This window comes from Triturus cristatus, chromosome 2_2, assembly GCF_964204655.1.
Source record: "Triturus cristatus chromosome 2_2, aTriCri1.1, whole genome shotgun sequence".
Taxonomy (NCBI): domain Eukaryota; kingdom Metazoa; phylum Chordata; class Amphibia; order Caudata; family Salamandridae; genus Triturus; species Triturus cristatus.
The window spans coordinates 434,943,565-434,965,272 of record NC_140582.1 but is presented as its reverse complement, the minus strand read 5'-3'; the positions used below and the strand labels follow the sequence as shown (position 1 = coordinate 434,965,272).

The 21,708-nt window shown below is 46.9% G+C and overlaps 1 protein-coding gene across 1 annotated transcript in view; it reads left to right on the top strand.

Moving 5' to 3' along the window:
* The window catches only part of INTU (inturned planar cell polarity protein), a 319,704-nt gene that overhangs the window by 261,618 nt on the left and 36,378 nt on the right, over window positions 1–21,708 (top strand). Inside the window, exon 13 of the mRNA XM_085641533.1 lies at window positions 700–800. Within this exon, the coding sequence (XP_085497659.1) occupies window positions 700–800 (101 nt within the window). The remainder of the gene's footprint in view (window positions 1–699; window positions 801–21,708) is intronic.

Below are 21,708 nucleotides of genomic sequence, written 5' to 3'. Positions count from 1 at the left end.
ACATCTCTGAATTCTATGCCACTGCACTGTACGCCACTGCTCTCTACTCTACACTGCACCAATCTACTCCATGACAATGCACTCTACTTTGCACCACTGTACTCAACTCCACTGCACTCTAATCACTTTATATAACACCATTCTGTGCCACTGCACTCTATGCCACCCTCCACCACTGCACTCTAAGACACACTACTCTGTAGCACTGCAATCTACTCCACTGAACTCTGTCACTCTACTCTGCACTACTGCATTCTATTCCACTGTACTTTACAACATTATTTTCTACTCTGCACCACTCTATTCCACTCTACTCTGCACCATTCAACCCCGCTGTACTTTATGCCACTCTACTTCACTCTGCGTCACTTTGCTGTACGCCACTGCACCATGGAAGACTCTAATCTATATTTCACAATGCTGCATTGTATGCCGCTGAGTTCTGTGCCCCTGCACTATATGCCACTGCACTCAATGGCTGTGCACTTTACAACATTCTACTCCAATGGACTCTACACCAGTCCACTCCACTTAATGCAACTCCACTGTATGCCAGTGGACGTGACTTCACTGTATGCCTCTCTAAGACACTATCTTCCAGCCTAGTTATTAAATTTGCCTAATTTCAATAATGCCATGCACTGTGTCTACCTTTGGCATGTGTTCATTTCCCAGCACCTTCTGTTTTTTTCTCCCCAGGTTGGCAAAAAGAAGCATACCCTACCCAATCCATTTAATTTTGGTATCATGAAAAAGAATCTTTCAGAAAAGGAAACTGAAGAACTGTACAATACTGTCAAGTAAGCGTATCTGAATACAGTTAAATATGCCTGAGTAGAACATTCAGTCCAATTGAGTGAATACAGATGCATTGTAAAATACCTGTCTCATAGAGTAAATGTATTTCATAGAAGAAAGTGGATATGTGTTTTTAAAATTGCTATTACACAATATACACCAGGAAAAGATTTACACAATACTTTCTCCAGTATTAGGAGTATCTTTCATAGATGCACATGCTTGAATCATTCCCCGTCGTCAAAGTGGGAGTCCCACGGTACAAAAAAAGCAGTAAGAATTACTCTATCATTAAAGTTAATAGAGAAAAAACATTCACTTTTTTATCTCGTCCTAGTCATTGGGGTGGTCCAAACCTCAGCCAATCAGGCGACAGCACCCTCTAGAACCCTCTCCACAGAGGCTCCTGGCTCTCAGATCTTCTGCCACACGTCGTGTGAAGGGAGTATCCCTGAGCTCTGCTCAGTATTTTCTCTTGGCCTTCTGGATTTCTTCAGATCTTCAATCCAATATGTCTTCTTCTAAAAGATCTCTCTTCAGGCATTGTGATTCTTGTGGGAAACTAAGACTTTATTCAGAGGATCCCCACAAGGAGTGTATCTACTGCCTTCCCCCTGATCACCAGGTGAGAGACTGCAAAATTGCAGGACTTTCTGTCAGAAAACCTTGAGAGATAGAGAAGGATGTCTTCTGCTGTGGCTACAGAAGCTTAAAAATTAAGATACTCCTTTATCTGATGAGGAGAGTGATTCCTCATTAAAGACTACAGCTTCTAAGAAAAGAGCTGGTGAGGTGGAGCTGGTATCTCCTAGGGCTCCTAAGGTGTTAAAAAAAGCATCCCCACACCTCAAAACATGAAGACCAGCCTTTATCTTCTAAAAAAGAACCAGCCTCTCTTAAGGGTCAGTCTGTGCCCTCTACACCCTCCGTAAATGAAGCAGGCGTCAAGGTCTCTTCCAGAGACAACTTTACCTTACACTAAAGATGCTCCGTCTACAAAGCTGTCGATGAAACCTTCGTCGACAAGAACTTCCGTCGCCACAACTACGACGTCTACTTTCTCTTCACCTCACAATTTCATCGACAAAAAAAGAAAGGACTCCTGTCAGAACCTTCGTCGACGGAAGCTTTGTCAATGCCGAGAATAAGTATTTCTTGTCTGCGCCAGCCTCATCGACGGTAGCCTCGTCAACAGTAGCCTTGTCGGCAGAGCTGAAGACTTTAGATCAAGATCCTCGTCAACCAACCTCGTCGATGGAAGGAATGTTGACGAAAACAACATCCTCGTCGGTGGTTTGCTTGACATCATCGTCGATGCTTGTTCCGTCGACGAATCTGACTGTATCCAAAAATAATAAAGAACTTCTGCCTAAGCAAAGACCTTCTCAGGAAATAATACTGCCTATCCACACTTCTCCAAGTAAGGTGTCTCCCTGTCCTCCAGAGGAAATTTTTGATTATGGAGCAGATGAGGAGGAATCAGAAGATGATGGGATGTTTGGGGTGGCTCGCAGTCCGTCTGACCTTCTAATTAAATGCCAGGAAGATGAAAATGAGGATTATGTGTATTACCCTGAGGTCACCAACCAGGAGAGGCAAAGTGAACAAACTATCCAGATGCCTGTTTACCTGGTCTTAAACTTATAACATATGGAAGAGGATTACTACCGCATATTTCCTCGCTCAGAGGAGGCATCTTCAGTTCCTCAGACACCTATTACGCAGCATTCCTTGTTAACTAGGTCCTCCACTCCGGCCTCTCCCGTTACCTACCACAATGCAACAGCCGGATCAGGATATTCACACCACTGATGATGATAGGGAGGAGGGAGAGTTAATATAAGGCTCCTGATAATTCGCCTGCCTGCCTTATCGGGCAACCTAAGCTGGATTCTGTGATCTCTCAAGCAGCCCAACGTCGTGCCAGAAATCCTCCTTCCCCACTGTTGGCTCCTCTTGATAGAGATGGAAGACGTCTTAACTCCATAGGAAAGAAATTTTCCACCATGGTGGCAACCACCGTTAGAGCGGCCAATTCGCTTGCCATTGTAGGCAGATACGACCGCCAAATGTGGTCAGACATTTCGCCCTTTATAGAAATGCTACCAGAAGAATCCAAAGCGGAGGCGCTTAAGATTCTGCAGGAGGGAGAAAGGATCTCGGTTGAGATCATCGATTGTGCAGTGGATGTTTCCGCAACAGGATTTCGCTAACTGGCTGGGGCTACGGTCCTGAGGCGTGGGGGCTGGCTAAAAGCTACTTCTTTCAGACAGGAACTCCAGATTAGGGTGATTAACATGCCTTACGATGACAAATCCCTATTTGAACACCACATCGATGAAGCCCTTCAGACCACCAAGAAGAACACAGATACTGCAAAGACTCTTGGCATTCTACAATTCAAGAAGCAGCCCTTTCATGGGGCAAGGGGATGTTACAGCCAGTACAAGCAGTACCAGCCATATCAGGGTCAATCAAGGTACCCTTCATCACAACAGCAACAACCTCCTGCTGCTTCCTACACGCACTACAGGGGAAAAATGGCTTTCAGAGGCAGGGATAACTCCAAGAAGCACTGACAGGCGCAAACAGCCAGCCATAGTTCCCATCAACACTGTCAAAGTTGGTGGAAGAATTTCCTTTTTCCTTCCCGAATGGTCTACAATAACTACGGACGGATGGGTTTCAGATATAGTTCCAATGGTCACACTTAGAATTTTTAAAGATTTCTCCCACCTTTCCTCCCAGTTGTCCCCCTTCTGCTGATCTGAAAGTACTTTTGTCTCAAATAAAGATAATGTTAAGAAAGGGAGCGATCAAAGTGGTACTAGCTGTATAGCGAGGAACAGGGTTTTTCCTCATAAGGAAAAAATCGGGAGTGGCGTCCCATCTTGGACCTTCTTTGTCTCAACAAATGTTTAAAAAAGCAATCCTTCTGGATGTTGTCACTTCAGGAGGTGCTTCAATTGATAAATCAGAAGGATTTAATGATGACCCTGGACCTTCAGGACGCCTATTTTCATATCCCTATCCTCCCCAGGCACAGGAATGTCTTACGCTTCAGAGTGGCTGGCAGGGATTTCCAATTCCAAGTCCTACCATTTTCCCTTCGTTCAGCGCCCCGAGTGTTCACCAAGGTCCTAGCACTGGTGGCAGCTCACCTTCTCCAAGCAGGAATTCACATCTTCCCTTATCTGGACAACTGCCTCATAAAGGCAAAATCCTTCGCAGTGGCAGAAACTCATACTCAAAAATCTCTCTCTCTTCCAATCTCTGGGCCTCTCCATAAATAAAGTCTCAGTTAATTCCCTCAAAGTTGAAAACATTCAATCAATCAATCAATCAATCATGGAATTTATATCGCGCACCACTCACCCGGAAGGGTCTCAAGGCGCTTGGGGAAGGGGGTCTGCTACTGCTCGAACAGCCAGGTCTTGAGCTGTTTCCTGAAGGCCAGGTGGTTCTGGGTCAGCCGCAGGTGGACAGGTAGGGAGTTCCAAGTCTTAGCCGCCAGGTAGGAGAAGGATCTTCCTCCGGCGGTGGCTCTCTGGATGCGAGGGACGACGGCGAGGGCGAGGTTCGCGGAACGTAGCTGGCGGGTGGGCGTGTAGAAGGTGAGGCGGTCGTTGAGGTACCCTGGGCCCAGGTCGTGGAGGGATTTGTGTGCGTGGGTGAGGAGTCTGAACGTGATCCTCTTGTTGACAGGGAGCCAGTGCAGGTCTCTCAGGTGGCACGAGATGTGGCTGCGTCGGGGGACGTCCAGGATGAGACGGGCGGAGGCGTTCTGGATACGCTGAAGTCTTTTCTGAAGCTTGGCTGTTGTACCGGCGTAGAGGGTGTTTCCGTAGTCTAGTCTGCTGGTGACGAGAGCCTGGGTGACCGTCTTCCTGGTCTCGGTCGGGATCTATCGGAAGATCTTCCGGAGCATGCGGAGGTTGTGGAAGCAAGCTGAGGAGACGGCGTTGACTTGTCTGGCCATCGATAGGGAGGAGTCCAGGATGACGCCCAAGTTGTGTGCGTGGTCCGTTGGTTTGGGTGCGGTGCCTAGTGCCAGAGGCCACCAGGAGTCGTCCCATGCGGAGGGCGATGGTCCCAGGATGAGGACTTCTGTCTTGTCCGTGTTCAATTTCAGGTGGCTGATGTTCATCCATTCAGCGACGTCTGTCATCCCTTCGTGTAGGCTGGCTTTGGCGGTGTCGGGGTCTCTGGAGAGGGAGAGAATCAGCTGGGTGTCATCGGCGTAGGAAATGATGTTGAGGTTGTGTTGGCATGCGATGGCAGCGAGGGGTTTCATGTAGATGTTGAAGAGAGTGGGGCTGAGCGACGATCCTTGCGGTACGCCGCAGATGACTTCGGTGGCCTCGGAGCGGAACGGAGGGAGGCGTACTCTCTGTGTTCTGCCGGAGAGGTATGAGATGATCCATTCCAGAGCCGTCCCTTGGATGCCGGTGTCGTTGAGGCGTTGGACTAGTGTGCGGTGGCAGACAGTGTCAAATGCTGCGGAGAAGTCTAGGAGGATGAGTGCCGCTGTTTCACCGTTGTCGAGCAGGGCTCGGATGTCGTCGGTGGCTGCGATGAGGGCGGTCTCGGTGCTGTGGTTGGCTCTGAATCCGGACTGCGATGGGTTGAGGGATCCGTTCGTCTCGAGGAAGGCTGCCAGTTGCTTGTTGACGACCTTCTCGATGACTTTGGCAGGGAAAGGAAGGAGCGAGATGGGGCGGAAGTTCTTGAGGTCGGTCGGGTCCGCTGTTGGTTTCTTCAGCAGAGCGCTGAGCTCGGCGTGCTTCCAGCTCTCCGGGAAGGTGGCTGTGTTGAAGGAGGTGTTGATGATGTCTCGGAGGTGGGGTGCGATGGTAGAGGCGGCCTTGTTGAAGACATGATGGGGGCACGGGTCGGTCGGAGATCCGGAGTGGATGGTGTTCATCATGCGTGACGTGTCTTCGGGGGTCACCTCGGTCCATGTCTGGAGGGTGGCGGCGGGGTGCGTAGGTTCGACCGATGGGTGCGGGGGTGGAATGCCGAAGCTGTTGTGGATGTCGGCGATCTTGCGGTGGAAGTACGAGGCGAGGGAGTCGCAGAGGTCCTGTGAGGGAGTGATGTCGTTGTTGCCGGTGCTGGGGTTGGAGAACTCCTTGACGATGTTGAAGAGCTCCTTGCTGTCATGGGCGTTCTTGTCTAGTCGTTCCTTCAGAGATTTCTTCTTGGTGGTGCGGATGAGCTGGTGATGTCTGCGAGTGGCGAGTTTGAGTGCGGTCATGTTGTCGGCGGTCTTGTTGAGGAGCCAGGCCTTCTCGAAGGTGCGGCAGGCCTTCTTGGAGTCCTTAAGTTCATCGGTGAACCAGGGGGCCTTCTTGCTTCTGGGCCTGGTGAGTGGGTTCTTCAGTGGGGCGAGGTCATCGGCACAGGAGGTCAGCCACTGCGTTCCTAGGGACCACCTTGGACACTCATTGGCAAAAGCCTTTGCCTCACAAGAAAGACAACAAAAGATCCGCAAACTGGCAACTTTACTTCTCACAAGAAAGTCCACTTCAGTCCACATGTACAAATCGCTTCTGGAAATGTTGTCCTCCTGCATTCTCCTCTTTCCCAACTGTCGCTTGCGGATGAGACCCTTACAAGAGGAACTGGACAGTCGGTGGCTGCAAATTTCAGGATCCTTCGACGATATTATCAGGATAACACCTCATATGAAAGAAGCTCTCCAATGGGGGTCTCACATTCCGAACATAGCTGCAGGCCTATCCTTCCTAGTGGATTTGTCAGGTTACACAATGACAACCGATGCATCCCCCGAGGGGTGGGGAGCACATCTAGAAGGACTAACAGTGAAAGGAAAATGGGAAAATGGGACACCCATCAATGGGCAACTTTTTAGAGTTAAAGGCAATATTCCTGGCCCTGAAATCTTTCCTCTCAATAATATCAGGCGCTTCAGTATTAATTCAGACAGACAACACAACAAGCATGCACTATTTAAACAAACAAGGAGGGACACGATCAGCTATGCTATCTCTACAGGCCCAGCAGATCTGGGATTGGGCTACTCAATACCAAATAACGCTAATCGAAGAACATGTTCCAGGAGTAGCAAACATCCTAGGGGATTCCTTGAGCAGGTCAATTACATCCAACCACGAATGGGAACTCCACCAACCAACGCTGAATCGAATTTTTTGGTTGTGGGGCAAACCGAGGTTAGACCTATTTGCGACCAGTCTAAACCGCATATGCCAATTCTTCATCAGTTGGGTACCCAAACAGGGATCGTATGGGAATGCGTTTTCGATAAACTGGTCAAAGTTTTATGCCTACGCTTTTCCTCCGATTCCTTTAGTCCCAAGGGTGCTTCGGAAGACGAGAAAGGAACCCTGCTGAATACTTCTCATAGCTCCCAGATGGCCTCGCCAGTTCTGGTTCACAGAGCTTCTGCTCCTATCGGAGGGCAGACCCAGGTTGTTACGCCCATTACAGAACATGCTGACCATGAATTGCTGCCAGGTCTGCCATCCGGACCCAACATCTCTACGATTAGCAGCTTGGCTCCTGAACACTGTGAGTTCGCCGACTTAGTAATTCCGGCTGACTGTCGGGAGGTCCTGGCTAATGCCTAGAGCTCCTTCCACTATTAAGACTTACAAAATCGAGTGGAAGAGATTCTGTCATTGGTGCGTAAACTCTGAGGTACACCCTATTCATTCTTCACCGAAACAATTACTGCCTTTTTTCCTGCAACTGGCCAAATCTGGCCTTTCTCATTCTACTATTAACGTATTCCTTGCCGGGATCTCTAGATTTGGGCAGCAAAATGGGTCACAGTCGCTTTGGTCATCAAGAATAATAAAACAATTTCTCAAAGGAGTGTTGCAAATATTCCCTCCAATTAGGTGTCCACCTCTGTCTTGGCATCTCAACATTGTTCTAACACAGCTTATGAAGGCCCCATTTGAGCCTATTCACGGGGCTGACTTAAAACACATTACTTGGAAAACTTCTCTTCTGCTGTCGCTCACATCAGCCAGACGAGTAAGCGACATACAGGCTTTCACTACTCGTCATCCTTTCCTCCTGTTCACTACAGATTCTGTTACACTCCGTGCAAATCCTACCTTTATACCCAAGATACCATCGGATTTTCACCTAAACGAGCCTGTCGTATTGAAGACTTTCTTCCCAAATCCACAGTCACCTGCGGAAAACAGCCAGCATACATAAGGCTGATCAGCTTTTTGTGGCTTACGGAAAAATCAGAACGGTATATCCTGTCACTAAACAGACTATAGCTCGTTGGATATCTTCTGCGATCCAGTTTTGCTATCAACAAGCAGGCAAACCTCTACCTTCAACAGTGAGAGCTCACTCTACGAAAGCAGTTTCCTCCTCAACAGTTCTCTTTGCCGGTGTGCCTATTCATCAGTTTTGCAAAGCAGCAACCTGGTCCAGCAGGACCACTTTCACCAAGCATTACTGTCTGGAAGCTGCAAGTAATACTGATTCAGCTGTGGGGCAGGTGGTGCTACGTAATCTTTTTCAATAAGGTGAGCCTCGAGCCTTCCCGCCTTCCTTTATGTTTGTCAATAATAATTGATATTATTGTTATTCTATACATATGCATCATCAAATACTAATGTACGTAGAAGCATTTTGTATATACTTGTGTAGGTTTTATATATATATATATATATATATATATATATATATAACACCTACTGGCGGTCGCCAGTAGGTAGTTATAGTTAGGACCTAGTTTCCACAGGAAAAGTGTTTTTTGATTTGCCAATATCTTTGGCGCCGTTTGACGAATGTTCGCGAAATTTTCAAAACTAATGGGGCGCTCCGGTCAGCTCCTGTCTTGAAAGTTTCGGGGTGATCCATCAAGCGGGGGCCGAGAAAAAAAGGGGTTCCCAAAATGCGTTTGCCCCATGTTAATTTCTATAGGAACTTTAGACACGGCTACAGCCCGAACTGCTGAACGGAATTACACCAAATTTGACAAAAAGGTAGCTCTTGGTTCAGAAAGCAACCTTTTTTTAAATGGTGTAAATCTGTTCAGTAGTTCCTGAGAAATTCAAAAAATAAAAATGTATATATCTAAGAACAGAGGAGGAGTCGCGACTCCTCCCGAGCACAAGCTGACTTATGATTGGCTGCCAACACTCCAAACCAGGAAGTGTTGGCAGCCATCTTGTGACTCTGTAACTGAGTCACAAGAAAACAGTGAAAAAAAGGTTGACAAACAAGAAAAGGGGGCAGGGTAGAAACACCCTGACCCCCTAGGCCTGCTCAGGGGGTCTCACAAAGAACCCCAGGGCCAAAAAAAGCATTTAAAAACAAAAATATATCGGCCGAATTCACGCTGGGTGCACAAATCCGGCCAAGAAAAACAAAACGAAGCACGGGCTCCCGTGCTTCGTTTTGTATAAGCCCCCGGGTGGTCCAGGTCCGGGGGCAATGTGCAGTTATTTAGCAGGGGCCCCGCAGCCCCGGGGACTGCCACCTCCCCCGGGCTTGATTCATTATGTGCGGGGGGCACCCAGCCCCAGGGACCGCCACCTCCCCCGGGCTTAAATTAAAATAAAGAAGTGTGGGGGGGCTCCTGCCCCCCCACACTGTTCCGGGGACCACCACCTCCCCGGGGCACTAAATATTCAAATGCAGGGGCTGTTGCGGACCCCCGGGCCCTGGGGACCACCACCTGCCCGGGGCTATAAGCAGTTGGGAGGGGGGCCGCGCTACCCCCCTCCTTGAGCCATTGATGGCCCTGGGGACCGCCACCCCCCCAGGGCCAGCTCCTGCAATGTCTCAGGGTGCCCACCCCCGGGACATTGCTGTTTGCTATGGCAGGCAGGAGCACAACTCCTGCCCTGCCATAGCGAACTCTGCTTTGCTTCGGTGAAGCGAGAGCAGGAAACCTGCTCTCGGTTCAACAAAGCAAATCAGCATTGCTTTTGAGCAAGGGGAGCTGCATGTTAGCAGCTCCCCTTGCTCAAAAGCAATGCCGACTCCCACAGGCGGCTCCCCCATCCCTATAAATATATTTTAAAAAAGGATGGGGTCCCCGGAGCTGAATTCGGCCTCTGGAGGGGGGCTGTGCGCCCCCCCCTTACCCTTTTTTTCATTTATTTATTTTTAAAAAGGTCAGGCTCTGGGGGATGGGGCCCCCAGGGCCCCAAAAATACTAAAAGAAGGGGGGCCACACAGCCCACCTTCTAAAAATATATATAAAAAAAAAGCCAGCAACTCGCCGGGGGCCATGCCCCCTTCCTGCAGCACTCTGCAAACGCTCCCCCTGGCGCGTTCTAAGTTGGCGAATTAAGTCCCCTGAATACTGAGGGTCCCTGGGGGCCAAGTAGCCCACCAGGTACCTCCAGTAAGCGCCACACAGTTGGATTGCAGAGAGGTGGTTGGAGGCCACGCCCCTTTTTACACCACTCTGCATACGTCTCTTGGCGCACTGCTGGTGGGGGGATGAGGTCCTCTTGCCTCCTGAGGACCTGAGGACACAATTGGACTTCATACCCCGAGCAGCAGTGCGTCAGGAGCCGCGTTTACTAAGTGGTGTAAAAAAGGGGCGTGGCCTCGGACCACTCTCAGCAATCCAGCTGTGTGGGGCTTACTGGAGGTACCTGGTGGGCTACTTGGCCCCCAGGGACCCTCAGTATTCAAAGGGACTTAATCCCCCAACTTAGAATGCACCAGGAGGCGTGTTTGCAGAGTGGTGGAGAAAGTGGACGTGGCCTGTATCTACCTCTCGGCAATCTCACTGTGTGGGGTTTTCTGGAGGTAAGAGGTAGGCTAGTTGACCCCTAAGGACCCCCAGCAGTGAAGGGACTTCAATCCCCATCGAAGAGCATGCCAGGGAGCACGTTTGCAGAGTGGTGGGCAAAGGGGGCGTGGCTTGTTATGAGAACGTAGCAATCCTTCTGTGTGGTACTTACTGGAGGTAATAGGAGGGGTAGTTGGCCCCTAAGGATGTCCTTGGGGGCCAAGTACCCCTCTTTTTACCTCCAGTAAGCCCCACACTGTAGGATTGCCAAGATGTCTTCGGAAGCCATGCCCCCTTTCTCCACCACTCTGCAAACGCGCCTCCTGGCAGACTACGGGGTGGGGGATGAAGTCCACTTTACTCCTGAGGGACATTGGGGCCCAAGAAGCCCTTCTGGTACCTCCTGTAAATCCTACGCAGCGGAATTCCTGAGTGTTGGTTGGAGGCCCAGCACCCTTTCTCCACCACTCTGCAAACGCGACTACTAGTTAAAGAACTGTTTGCAATGTAATAGGTTTCGCATTTGCGAGATTTGGAGCTATTGGCATAAATGTAAAAGTTTTTTACTAATGTTTTTTGAAGTGGAGTGGATGTACGTTGTGTGTAGTGGAATTATGTGGTATGTTGTGCAGTGAAATTATGTGGATAGAATGTATGTGGTATTTAGTGTATAGGAATTATGTAGAGTGGGATTATGTGTTATGGAGAGTAATTATGTGGTATGGTAGTCTGTGTTGTGGAGTGGTAACCTCAGGTTTATTCTTCCTCGTTTCCATAGAAGCTCAACTATGAACTCAGTGAGACAAAAAAAGAAGTAATCACTGAGGAGCACTTGTGGACCTAGTCAGAGGTTTGAGCAGGGCCACTGGAATTATGCGATTGTTTGGCTGCACCAACATTTGCACAATTATACATTTTCTGCATTAGCCAGATAATTCATCATCTGCTTCCTAATCAGCAGATTTGAACAAAAAAGCCTTGTTTCTAGCTCAAACGTTACCAAAAATGCAGCGACAAGTGTTACAGCGTGGTGGAAGGCCCTTTGCAAACCTAGAATGGTCACCCCCTACTTATTGCTAAATGTGGGTGTTGAATTGGTACTAATGGTGTGCAAGCCACTCTTGCTTCCTTCTGCACCTCTCATGCCTCTTTCTGTAAATCTCTTCTACTTTCTGCACCTCTCTTCCCTCTTTCTGCACGTCTGTTGCCTCTTTCTGCACCTCATTTGTTTTTCTGTACCCCTCTTGCCTCTTTCTGCACCCTTCTTCCCTTTCTGCACCTCTCTTGCCTTTTTCTGTACCTCTCTTCTTTCTTCACCCTTTTTGCCTCTAATCTGTACCTCTGTTACTTCTTTCTGCACTTCTTTCTTCTTTCTGCACCTCTCATGCTTCTTTCTGCACCTCACTTGCCACTTTCAGCACATCTGCTGCTTTTTTTCTGCAGATCTCTTGCCTCTTTGTGCACCTCACTTGCCTTTTTCAGCACCTCTGTTGGTTCTTTCTGCACTGCTCTTTCTTCTTTCTGTACCTCACTTGCTTCTTTCTACACCCCTCTTGCCTCTTTTTGCACCTCTGTTGGTTCTTTCTGCACTTCTCTTGCTTCTTTCTACAGCTCTGTTGCCTCTTTCTGCACCTCTGTTAATTCTTTCTGCACCCCTTCTGCCTCTTTTTGCACCACTCTTGCCTCTTTCTGTACCTCGGTTGCTTCTTTCTGCACTGCTCTTGCCTCTTTCCGCACCCTTCATGCCTCCTGCAGCACCTCTGTTGCCTCTTTCAGCACCACTGCTGGTTCTTTCTGCATTGCTTTTGCTTCTTTCTGCACTTCACTTGCCTCTTTCTGCACTTCTCTTGCTTCTTTCTAAACCTCTGTTGCTTCTTTCAGCAATTCTCTTGCCTCTTTCTTCACTTCTCTTGCTTGTTTCTGCACCTCCCTTGCCTCTTTCTGTACTTCACTTGCTTCTTTCTGCACCTCTCTTGCCTCTTTCGGCACCTCTGTTGCTTCTTTCTGCACCCCTCCTAAGTCTTTCTGCACCCCTCTTCCCGATTCGTTCAACTCTCTTGCCTCTTTCTAAACCTCTCTTCTCACTTTCTGCACCACTCTTGCTTCTTTCTGTTCCTCTGTTGCTTCTTTCTGCATTTCTCTTGCCTCTTTCTGCATGCTTCGTGCCTCTTTCAGCACCTTCGTTGCTTCTTTCTGCACTGCTCTTCCTTCTTTCTGCACCCCTCCTTCCTCCTTCTGGACCTCTGTTGCTTCTTTCTGCACTTTTCTTGGTTCTTTCTGCACTTCTCTTGCCTCTTTCTGCAAACTTCGTCCCTCTTTTTGCACCTCTGTTGCTTCATTCTGTACTTCTCTTCCTTCTTTCTGCACTCCTCTTGCCTCTTTCTGCACTCCTCTTGCCTCTTTCTGCACCTCTATTGCTTCTTTCTGCACTTCTATTGCCTCTTTCTGCACCTCTCTTGCTTCTTTCTGCACCTCACTTGCCTCTTTCAGCACCTCTGTTGCTTCTGTCTGCAAATCTCTTACCTCTTTCTACACCACTCTTGCCTCTTTCTGCACCCCTGTTTCCTGGTTCTGCACCTTTCCTGCCTGTTTCTGTACCTCTTGCCTCTTTCTGCCCTTCTCTTGCTGCAACCTTCACGCCTCTTTCAGCACCTCTCTACACCTCTGCTGCTTCTTTCACCAATTCTCTTGCCTCTTTCTGCACTTCTCTTCCTTTTTTCCGCACCCCTCCTGCCTCTTTCTGTACCTCTCTTGCCTCTTTGTACACCCCTCCTACCCTTTTCTGCACCCCGTGCCTCTTTTTGCACCTCTGTTGGTTCTTTCTGCACCGCTCTTACTTCTTTCTGGACCTCACTTGCCTCTTTCTGCACCCCTGTTACCTGTTTCTGCAACTTTCCTACATGTTTATGCACCTCTCTTGCCTCTTTCTGCTCCTCTGAGTTAGAGGTAGTTTTAATCCCCTGACCTATTATGTACTAGGGCCTTACAGGAGAGGTCAAGCTAATCACAGGGGTACCCCAACCCTTAGTGTACCCTAGTGTATGTAGGTGTTTTCACTGTTTTCTAAGTGTCTTTGAGCACAGCACTGGCTCTGGGCCTGGTTAGTCAGAGTAAGTTACCACCAGTACCAGTCAGTAAAAAGTTGGGGGCACAGGACGACTCTGCAATAAGGCCTTTTTCTGCACCTCTGTTGGTTCTTTCTGCATATCTCTTGCTTCTTTCTGTGCCTTTCTTCCTCTTTCTTCACATTTCCTACCTCTGTAGGCATATTAGAAATTATCATTTAAAAACCTTTGCAATTCATTGAAAAAACCATAGGTTTCAGGGACGTTATAGTTAGAAATTAGCATTTAAAAAACCTTAGAAATTCACTGAAAAAACCATAGGTTTCAGGGACATTATAGTTAGTTGAACATTTCACTCGTACAAAACCAGAGAAATTCGGCCGTTATAGTTAGTTGAGCTAACTATACCTCACACCCCGCAATGCACTTCTGATGATCTCACATATTACTCCAATTATGACATGGTCAGTGACATCACTGATGACATCACTGATGACATCTCAAGCTATGAAGCCTTTGTAAAGTTCACACAATGTGCCCTACTCACCGTAGAAATAAGCCTTGACATAATGGACATAAACAAAATACTATACAAAATCAAATTGTTTTTACAATCATGTATAACCAATTCATTACTAAATAGTTACAAAATTAACTTCACATTTCGTGAATAAATTCCAATTGATAAGAACAAAAATATAATAATGAATTCCATTCAAATTGATCATAATAAAATTCATATGAAAAATCTAATCCATGAATACCAATGCATATGACGCATGTCCAAAATGTTACCCTGTGTGTAATGTTAGTGCAAATATGAAATTGCACGAAGATTATATACAACTAACGGAGACACACATTGTTCAATATATAAACTAGAATACAAGACAATCCTATGGGAATGCAGGTTCCCCATTCAGCAATTAGACTATACTGAATTGTCGATAAGGCTCCATTTGGGGTCAACTGGGATGTGGTAAAGAGCTAAACAATAGCATTACTCTAGTATGGGTTCAATTCATAATTTATCTGAAATGACACAAAGGGATCAACCACTATATATCGGAGACCAGAGAGAACACCACCTGTTATGGTCCCGAATCCCAATTTAAACCATCAATTGCTACATAATCAAGGGCAAGTGCCCGTATCGTAAGCCAATGAGTGTCTACCTATGCTAAAAAAGTGCCAAAGTTATGTTATGTTATGTTATTTATATTTTTATAGCGCACAGCTGCCCCAGCAAAGGGGCGTCCTGGCGCTATGACAGACACTACAACATAACACACAATAAAAGAAAAAGAAATAGAAAGTGAGTGAAAACAGAATGAATAATATATGTGAATTAAATCTATGTACAACATGAGACATGATTGAAAGGAAAATATATACAATTCTATCTGCCAATGTGTGTTGTCAATTCCTCACTGCTATTCATGCCATTTGGTATTTTTTGTGTTTAGGTCAATCATGAGCCTAGATTCAAGAATCCGTAACTGATCACCACCTCTTGTGTGCTTCAAAATACGATCAATTCCAAATAATTTTAGTTGATCGCTATTGCTGTTATGCATAGTTTGGAAATGTCTAGCTACCGGATAATTAAAATCTTAATTTGTGATAGCTCGTAGGTCGTTGAAGAATTCTCATCTTCAATGGTAGTTTGGTGCTACCAACGTATCTTAACCCCTTCGCCGCGGCAGGAATTCCGCCGCGGCGCTGGGGGGGTTTGAGGGCAGTTGCGGTGGCGCTGTACTCGTGACGGAACCACTCCGTCACGAGTCACGGGTGAGCTGTGCTCATGACGGAGTGGTTCCGTCACGTCTCCGCCCACTGCGCTAATCGCCCGCACAGGTGGGGAATTAGCGCCGCGTGGGCGGAGCGGCCGCCAACGGCCGCAGCATGACGGAACCACTCCGTCATGAGCACAGCGCACCCGTGGCTCAAGTTCAAGAAATACTTTATTCGGTTCAATTACAAAAACCATAAAAGTAGACAGACAACAAGAACAGGTCCCCTAAAAATACAGTAATTTTCCTTTTAAAAAAGAATATAAAAACAAACATTATGTAGAAAAACCATTCTAAAAACTTTATCTGACCAAATCAGTAAAACAACCCAAAAAACCCGCTAGGCTACTCTCTTCCAACTTATCTTTTTACTCAATCTCATGGCTATGGTCAGAAAATTCGCAATGTTAAAAATTTCCCAAATATTTGACAACAATTGCAGGTACAAAAGGGCCGGTTTAACCTGTCTAAAGCCTCTATCCTTAATTAATGGTAGTATGAACTTTTTCCTTATTGGGGTAAAATATGTGCAAAAGAACAAAAAGTGCGTAGTGTCCATGATGGAAAATCCATCACACAGACAAATCTCTAGGTCTTTCGCATTTGTCCACCCTGGGCGGCCTGTAATAAGAAGGTGCATTTTGTTTAATCTGAATCTGGTCAGCAAAAATCTATGGTTGGAATTATTGACCACTCTCAGATACAGTTCCATCTCCCCAGAATTTATTAACAGCTGATAAGCTCTTACAGTAGGTTTAGACAATTCTTTGTCTTCCCTTTCTAGTCCCATGATGAGCCTATATGTATGTTTTACCCATTTCACATCCCCCTTAACTATTTTGGATGGCTGATTATACAATTCAGGACGACCTAAATAATCCGCTATCTTTTTGATGTAATTCAGCCACGGGATGGAATTACATCGGTCAAGTGCTAAGCAGTCCCTTAAGACCTCATGATTTAATTCTAGGTCTGCATTCAACCACACTGTAATCCATTTTAATAGTGGTGCAAGTGCAATTCGATCCACCAGGTATTCCACCCCACATTCTTGGTGGGCAATAAACCCCAGGGTGGAATGGGGTACAGACAAAATGCTTTTTAGGAACTTATCCTCCACACACTGCAACGATTTTGCATCTTTAAAGCCCCATAAATCTGCACCATACATAGCCAAGGAGACACATTTAGCGTCATACACCTTTAAAACTGCCTGCAGTGGTTTCACACCTATTTTCCGTGCAAATCCTAATACTGACAGAGTGGCCCTAGAGAAGACATTACGCTTGGCTGCCATTTGAGGCAGCCATGTGGAGCTATCCTCGAAAATGACCCCTAAGTATGGGAATCTAGAGACTTTAGACAGGACATTTCCGTTACAATACAAGTTCTTCGTTTGTTTGCCTTTTGGTCCCACTGTCATTACATGGGATTTGAGGTAGTTAACACTTAAATCTAAAATATTCATAAAATCATAAAATGAGTTTAAAAGCCGCTGTAAACCTACCATGGTACGTGCCAAAAGTGCGGCATCATCGGCATAAAGTAGTGCCGGTATAGTAAACTTACCCGCCCTTGGTATGTCCTTACATACTTTCCCTAGGACCATACCAAGGTCATTGACATAAAGGGTAAACAGAAGGGGGGCTAAAATACAGCCCTGCCTGACCCCACTCAGAATCCCGATCTTACCCGTACAGTTACCCTTGCGATCATACCTAACTGTAGCAGTAAGGTCCCTGTGAAGATCTGCCAGGAAGTACACTATGTTTTCATCAATGCCTAATTTTAAAAGTATATCCCACAACTTTGATCTATTTACTCGATCAAAAGCTGATGAGAGGTCCATAAATGCTATGTATAGTGAACCCCTTTTGGCAATTGCGTACTTCCCAATTAAAAGTTGGAGATTGAGGCATTGGTCTATAGTACCACGGCCCTTCCTAAAACCAAATTGAAGAACCGCAAGGATATTTGTTTCATCCAATTTTTCACAGAGTTTACTCAGGACCACCTGTCCTAGGACCTTTACTGCAGAATCAATGAGCGAGATCGGGCGGTAGTTACTGGGATCCCCTCTGTTACCTTTTTTGAATATCGGCACAATGACTGATTCTGACCATGTGGTTGGAATACCAGATTTACAGACTCTATTATAAACATTTGCTAAAACTACGGACCATAGCTTGACATCTGATTTGAAGAGGTCAGCAGGGACGCCGTCTGGGCCCGGGGCCTTATTGCTAGTCATTTTCCCTATGGCGCCTGCCACCTCTTCCACCGTAACCGAAAAAATGTATGGATGCAGAGTGACAGCGGGTGAGCCCTCCTCACCCGAGTTTGTTACTTCATAAACTGATTTAAAATGCAAAAGCCATGACTGTTCCTGTATGTTGCAATCTAACACATGATTGCCACCATCATTAAAAAAAGGTTTATTAACAACGGACCAGAATTTAGCACTATTCTTCAGGACATCAGTGGAGGTCAAGTCTTCCCAGGCTGTTTCCCTAATCTCGCGCTTTCTAATCTCTTTAGCCCTTTTATAAGATTTCCTTAAGGAAGCCACGAGTGTCCTATCTACTGGGTTCTCCTTCAGGGCCATTCGTAGTTTTTGGTTGGCGCGTGTACATTTATGGTCAAACCAACCGACCCCCTCTGATTCTTTTACTTGACCTGGACATTTGAGGTCAACCCCTATTTGAGTGCAGACTATTTGGTACGCATCTAACACCTCCTGACCCCCTGCTTCCAAATCCCTGCATATGTCCAGCTCCCTACCAACATTAGCCCTGAGATTGCTTAAAAATTCCTCAGGGACAACCTTGCCCCATCTTAATCTTCTCCCCTGATCCGTTGGGACGATCTCTTTCCTACTAGCACTATTCTGACCTTTCTCCGGAACACAAATGAGATCCATAATTCTAAGAGTAACTGGGTTGTGGTCACTAAAATGGGACCATTCCGCACTGTAACTCTTGATGTGATTCTCTAAGGTAAGGCTGATAAAGATGTAATCTATGTTTGAGCCCCTTCCTCTACCTTTAAAGGTAGGTATATTCTCATCTTCCCTTTGTGGGAGCATCAAACCATGGTCTGCCAAATTTTTTTCAAGAAGTACCCCCTGTGCTGAATGCTCAAAATGAACTTCCCCTAGCTCTATGGGTCCCATCTGGTCCAAAGAAGAACAATTTTCTGGGCAGCCATGAATGTTAAAATCTCCCAGGAGAATAATTGAACAATGATGCTGATTAACCTCCCTATATTTTTCCAAAAAACAATCAAGAGAGGCCAATTGGTCAGTCAGGCCTGATCTATCAAAAGAATTATAAAAATTCACAATTAAAATATTACATGCCCCGTCACAAGCAATTTGTACTGCTAAACAGCAAGGGAGACCGGTTTCTATCTGTGTAAGTGTCCCTGGAATAGTAGCCACAATTAACGTCACTAGCCCCCCCCTTTGCCCTCCCCATAACCGAGGGTATTGCCGGTAAAAAATAGGTGGAATAGCCATCTATACTTAAAATATTTTCTAAGTCCCAGGTTTCTTGTAACCCAATGATATCCACTGTCCCCATGACCTCTCTCCAGATGGGATCGTCCAATTTATTCCGTAGACCCGCAATATTCCAGGTTACGATTTTTATAACGGTAGTAGTCAGGGAATGTACTAACCCATCTGAGACTACCATCGTCCCCACTAGGGTATTTACGTCATCATTTTGAATCGTAACATTTGGGGGCAGGGTCTCACCCTCCTCCCGGGAACCGGGTATAACTCTGTTCTCTAAGCCATGCCATAGTCAGTCTATGCAGCCTAGGTTGGACAGAGCATCAAACTGATTAAAAACCGGGACATTGAAAAAATTGTCTGGTCCCAAGGTATGACGAGAGTTATGTTGGGGATAACCTTTGTACAATAGGGGGATGGGCAGTGTCTTTGTAAAGTGCCTCCTTTGAGCACCATTTCTCCCAGGAAATTGCATAGAAAAGTTCTCCATGCCAGCCATTTGGGGGGGCCATGGGTAGAAATAGCTCAGGTCAAAGGTCATGATTCCACCCCCATTATTGTGATTCGGGAAACCGCTAATGAACTGGACCACACGTGGGTTTCTAAAGTTCACTATAATGCAGTCACCCTCAATGTCCTTTGCCTTTTGGCCTACCCAACAGACCCGTCTCACATTTATAATTTCCCCATATAAATCTCGACTTAATGGCCGGTTTTTCCCTAACCAAAACATTACCTTATTTTTTAATTCTTGATAAGACTCTGCCCTATTGTTCACCCACTCAGGAACCCCCGCCAGAACAATCACAAATGGATAAGACTCCTCAGGGAGATCAATTCCCTTATGATTGCTCAGAGCATTTGTTCCCATAGGCACTGCTTTAACTTGAATGTTGTCAATTGTCTGTGTGCCTTTCGGGTTTATCTGGCCATGATGTACAGTTATATTGCCTATCTGTGTGTCACTAGCTACCTGAAAAGGCATACCCTTAGTTTCCCCCCCCCCCCAGGATTAAGATGTACTCTACTCTCTTTAACGAATTTTTCCTTAAAGCAAGACTTCTGGCTGGTTTTTGGAGGATTAACTAAAGTAGACGCACTATTTTGTGGCTGATGTACTTCCCCCACATTATTAGGCATATTTAAATTAGCGGAAGTAACAATTTGAAGGGCATCTAACTGCGAGCCTATCCTTCTAAGTCGTTCGACTATTGGGGAGATTAATGATTTTAACAAGCATTCGAACTTATCCAATAAATGAGCAATGTCGCCAGCTCCATCAGCAACATCAATTTTATCAGGAAAAAAATTAACTTGGGGGGGGCACAGGAGTCACCTCCTGTAAAGAGGTATTTTTAATACCTCCCTGAATGCCCCCCTTGTGGCCAGATAGTATAACTTTGGATCTCTTGCGGCTCCCCCCCTTCAATGCTCTATCACAGCGTTTACGCTTTAAAGCTAGCGCTGGCGTACTTTCTGGGGACTCGTGTACCACTCGGTGTTCTAGTACTGGTACTGGCTCATTACTTTTCCTAGTCCCTTTATCCGCACTTGGGTAAGCCATAAAAGAAGCCAAGCTAGCATCCACCCCACTTATATCCGAAATAGCGGACTGCTCCATGATTATGTGATTTAAAGGAGCACTCTGGGTCAGTGTAGAAGGTGGAGACACTACGAGTGCAATGTTCCCAAGAGAAGATCTTTTTTGAAGAGCGGGGTCAAGAGATAAACGACGGACCGTTTGGTCGATCTCCTTTTCCAGGGCCGAAGCAGCCATTGTAATAAAGGCGTCTATGGGACCTATAATCCCCCCTGACCCTCCCTTAATACTCAGTTTCTGGCCTTTCAGTGATTTTGATGCCATGCTTACTCCCACACAGGCTACACGTTAAACTTATCAGATGACTAACAGACACTCTGCAATTGGGAATTATAAATCAGTACTTTACGTGGGACTCCTATTCCCCTCACCAGCACACTATCCGAGTCCGTCAACCAAAGGGTATGGCCCAGTCCAGTCTCCTTCAGTCTCTGACTGTCTCAGACTGTCCGCCCTTTGTCCTGGCTTCGTCCCGCGCGCGTCCCGCTGTGCGCGGGTCCAGTGATGATTTTATGCACCTGGGCCTGGTGAGCTGGGCGTGGCCGAGGTCCCCACAGCCTTGTGGGCACTGTAGTCCTCTCCAGAGGTGTCGCCCCGGTGCAGGAATGAGCGAGTGTTTCCCGCAAAGCGGGGAAAAACGAGAAGTTGGTGCAGGTCTATTAAAGGGCTTTTCCCAGTCTTTTCAGTCTGCCCTGATCCGCTACACAGCCAAACACGATTGCCAGGACTCTCCCGCTTTTCCACCGGTGCAGTGGTGATTTTATGCACCTGGTCCTGGTGTGCTGGGCGTGGCCGAGGTCCCCACAGCCTTGTGGGCACTGTAGTCCTCTCCAGAGGTGTCGCCCCGGTGCAGGAATGAGCGAGTGTTTCCCGCGAAGCGGGAAACACGAGAAGTTGGTGCAGGTCTATTAAAGGGCTTTTCCCAGTCTTTCCAGTCTGCCCTGATCCGCTACACAGCCAAACACGATTGCCAGGACTCTCCCGCTTTTCCACCGGTGCAGTGGTGATTTTATGCACCTGGTCCTGGTGTGCTGGGCGTGGCCGAGGTCCCCACAGCCTTGTGGGCACTGTAGTCCTCTCCAGAGGTGTCGCCCCGGTGCAGGAAAGAGCGAGTGTTTCCCGCGAAGCGAGAAACACGAGAAGTTGGTGCAGGTCTATTAAAGGGCTTTTCCCAG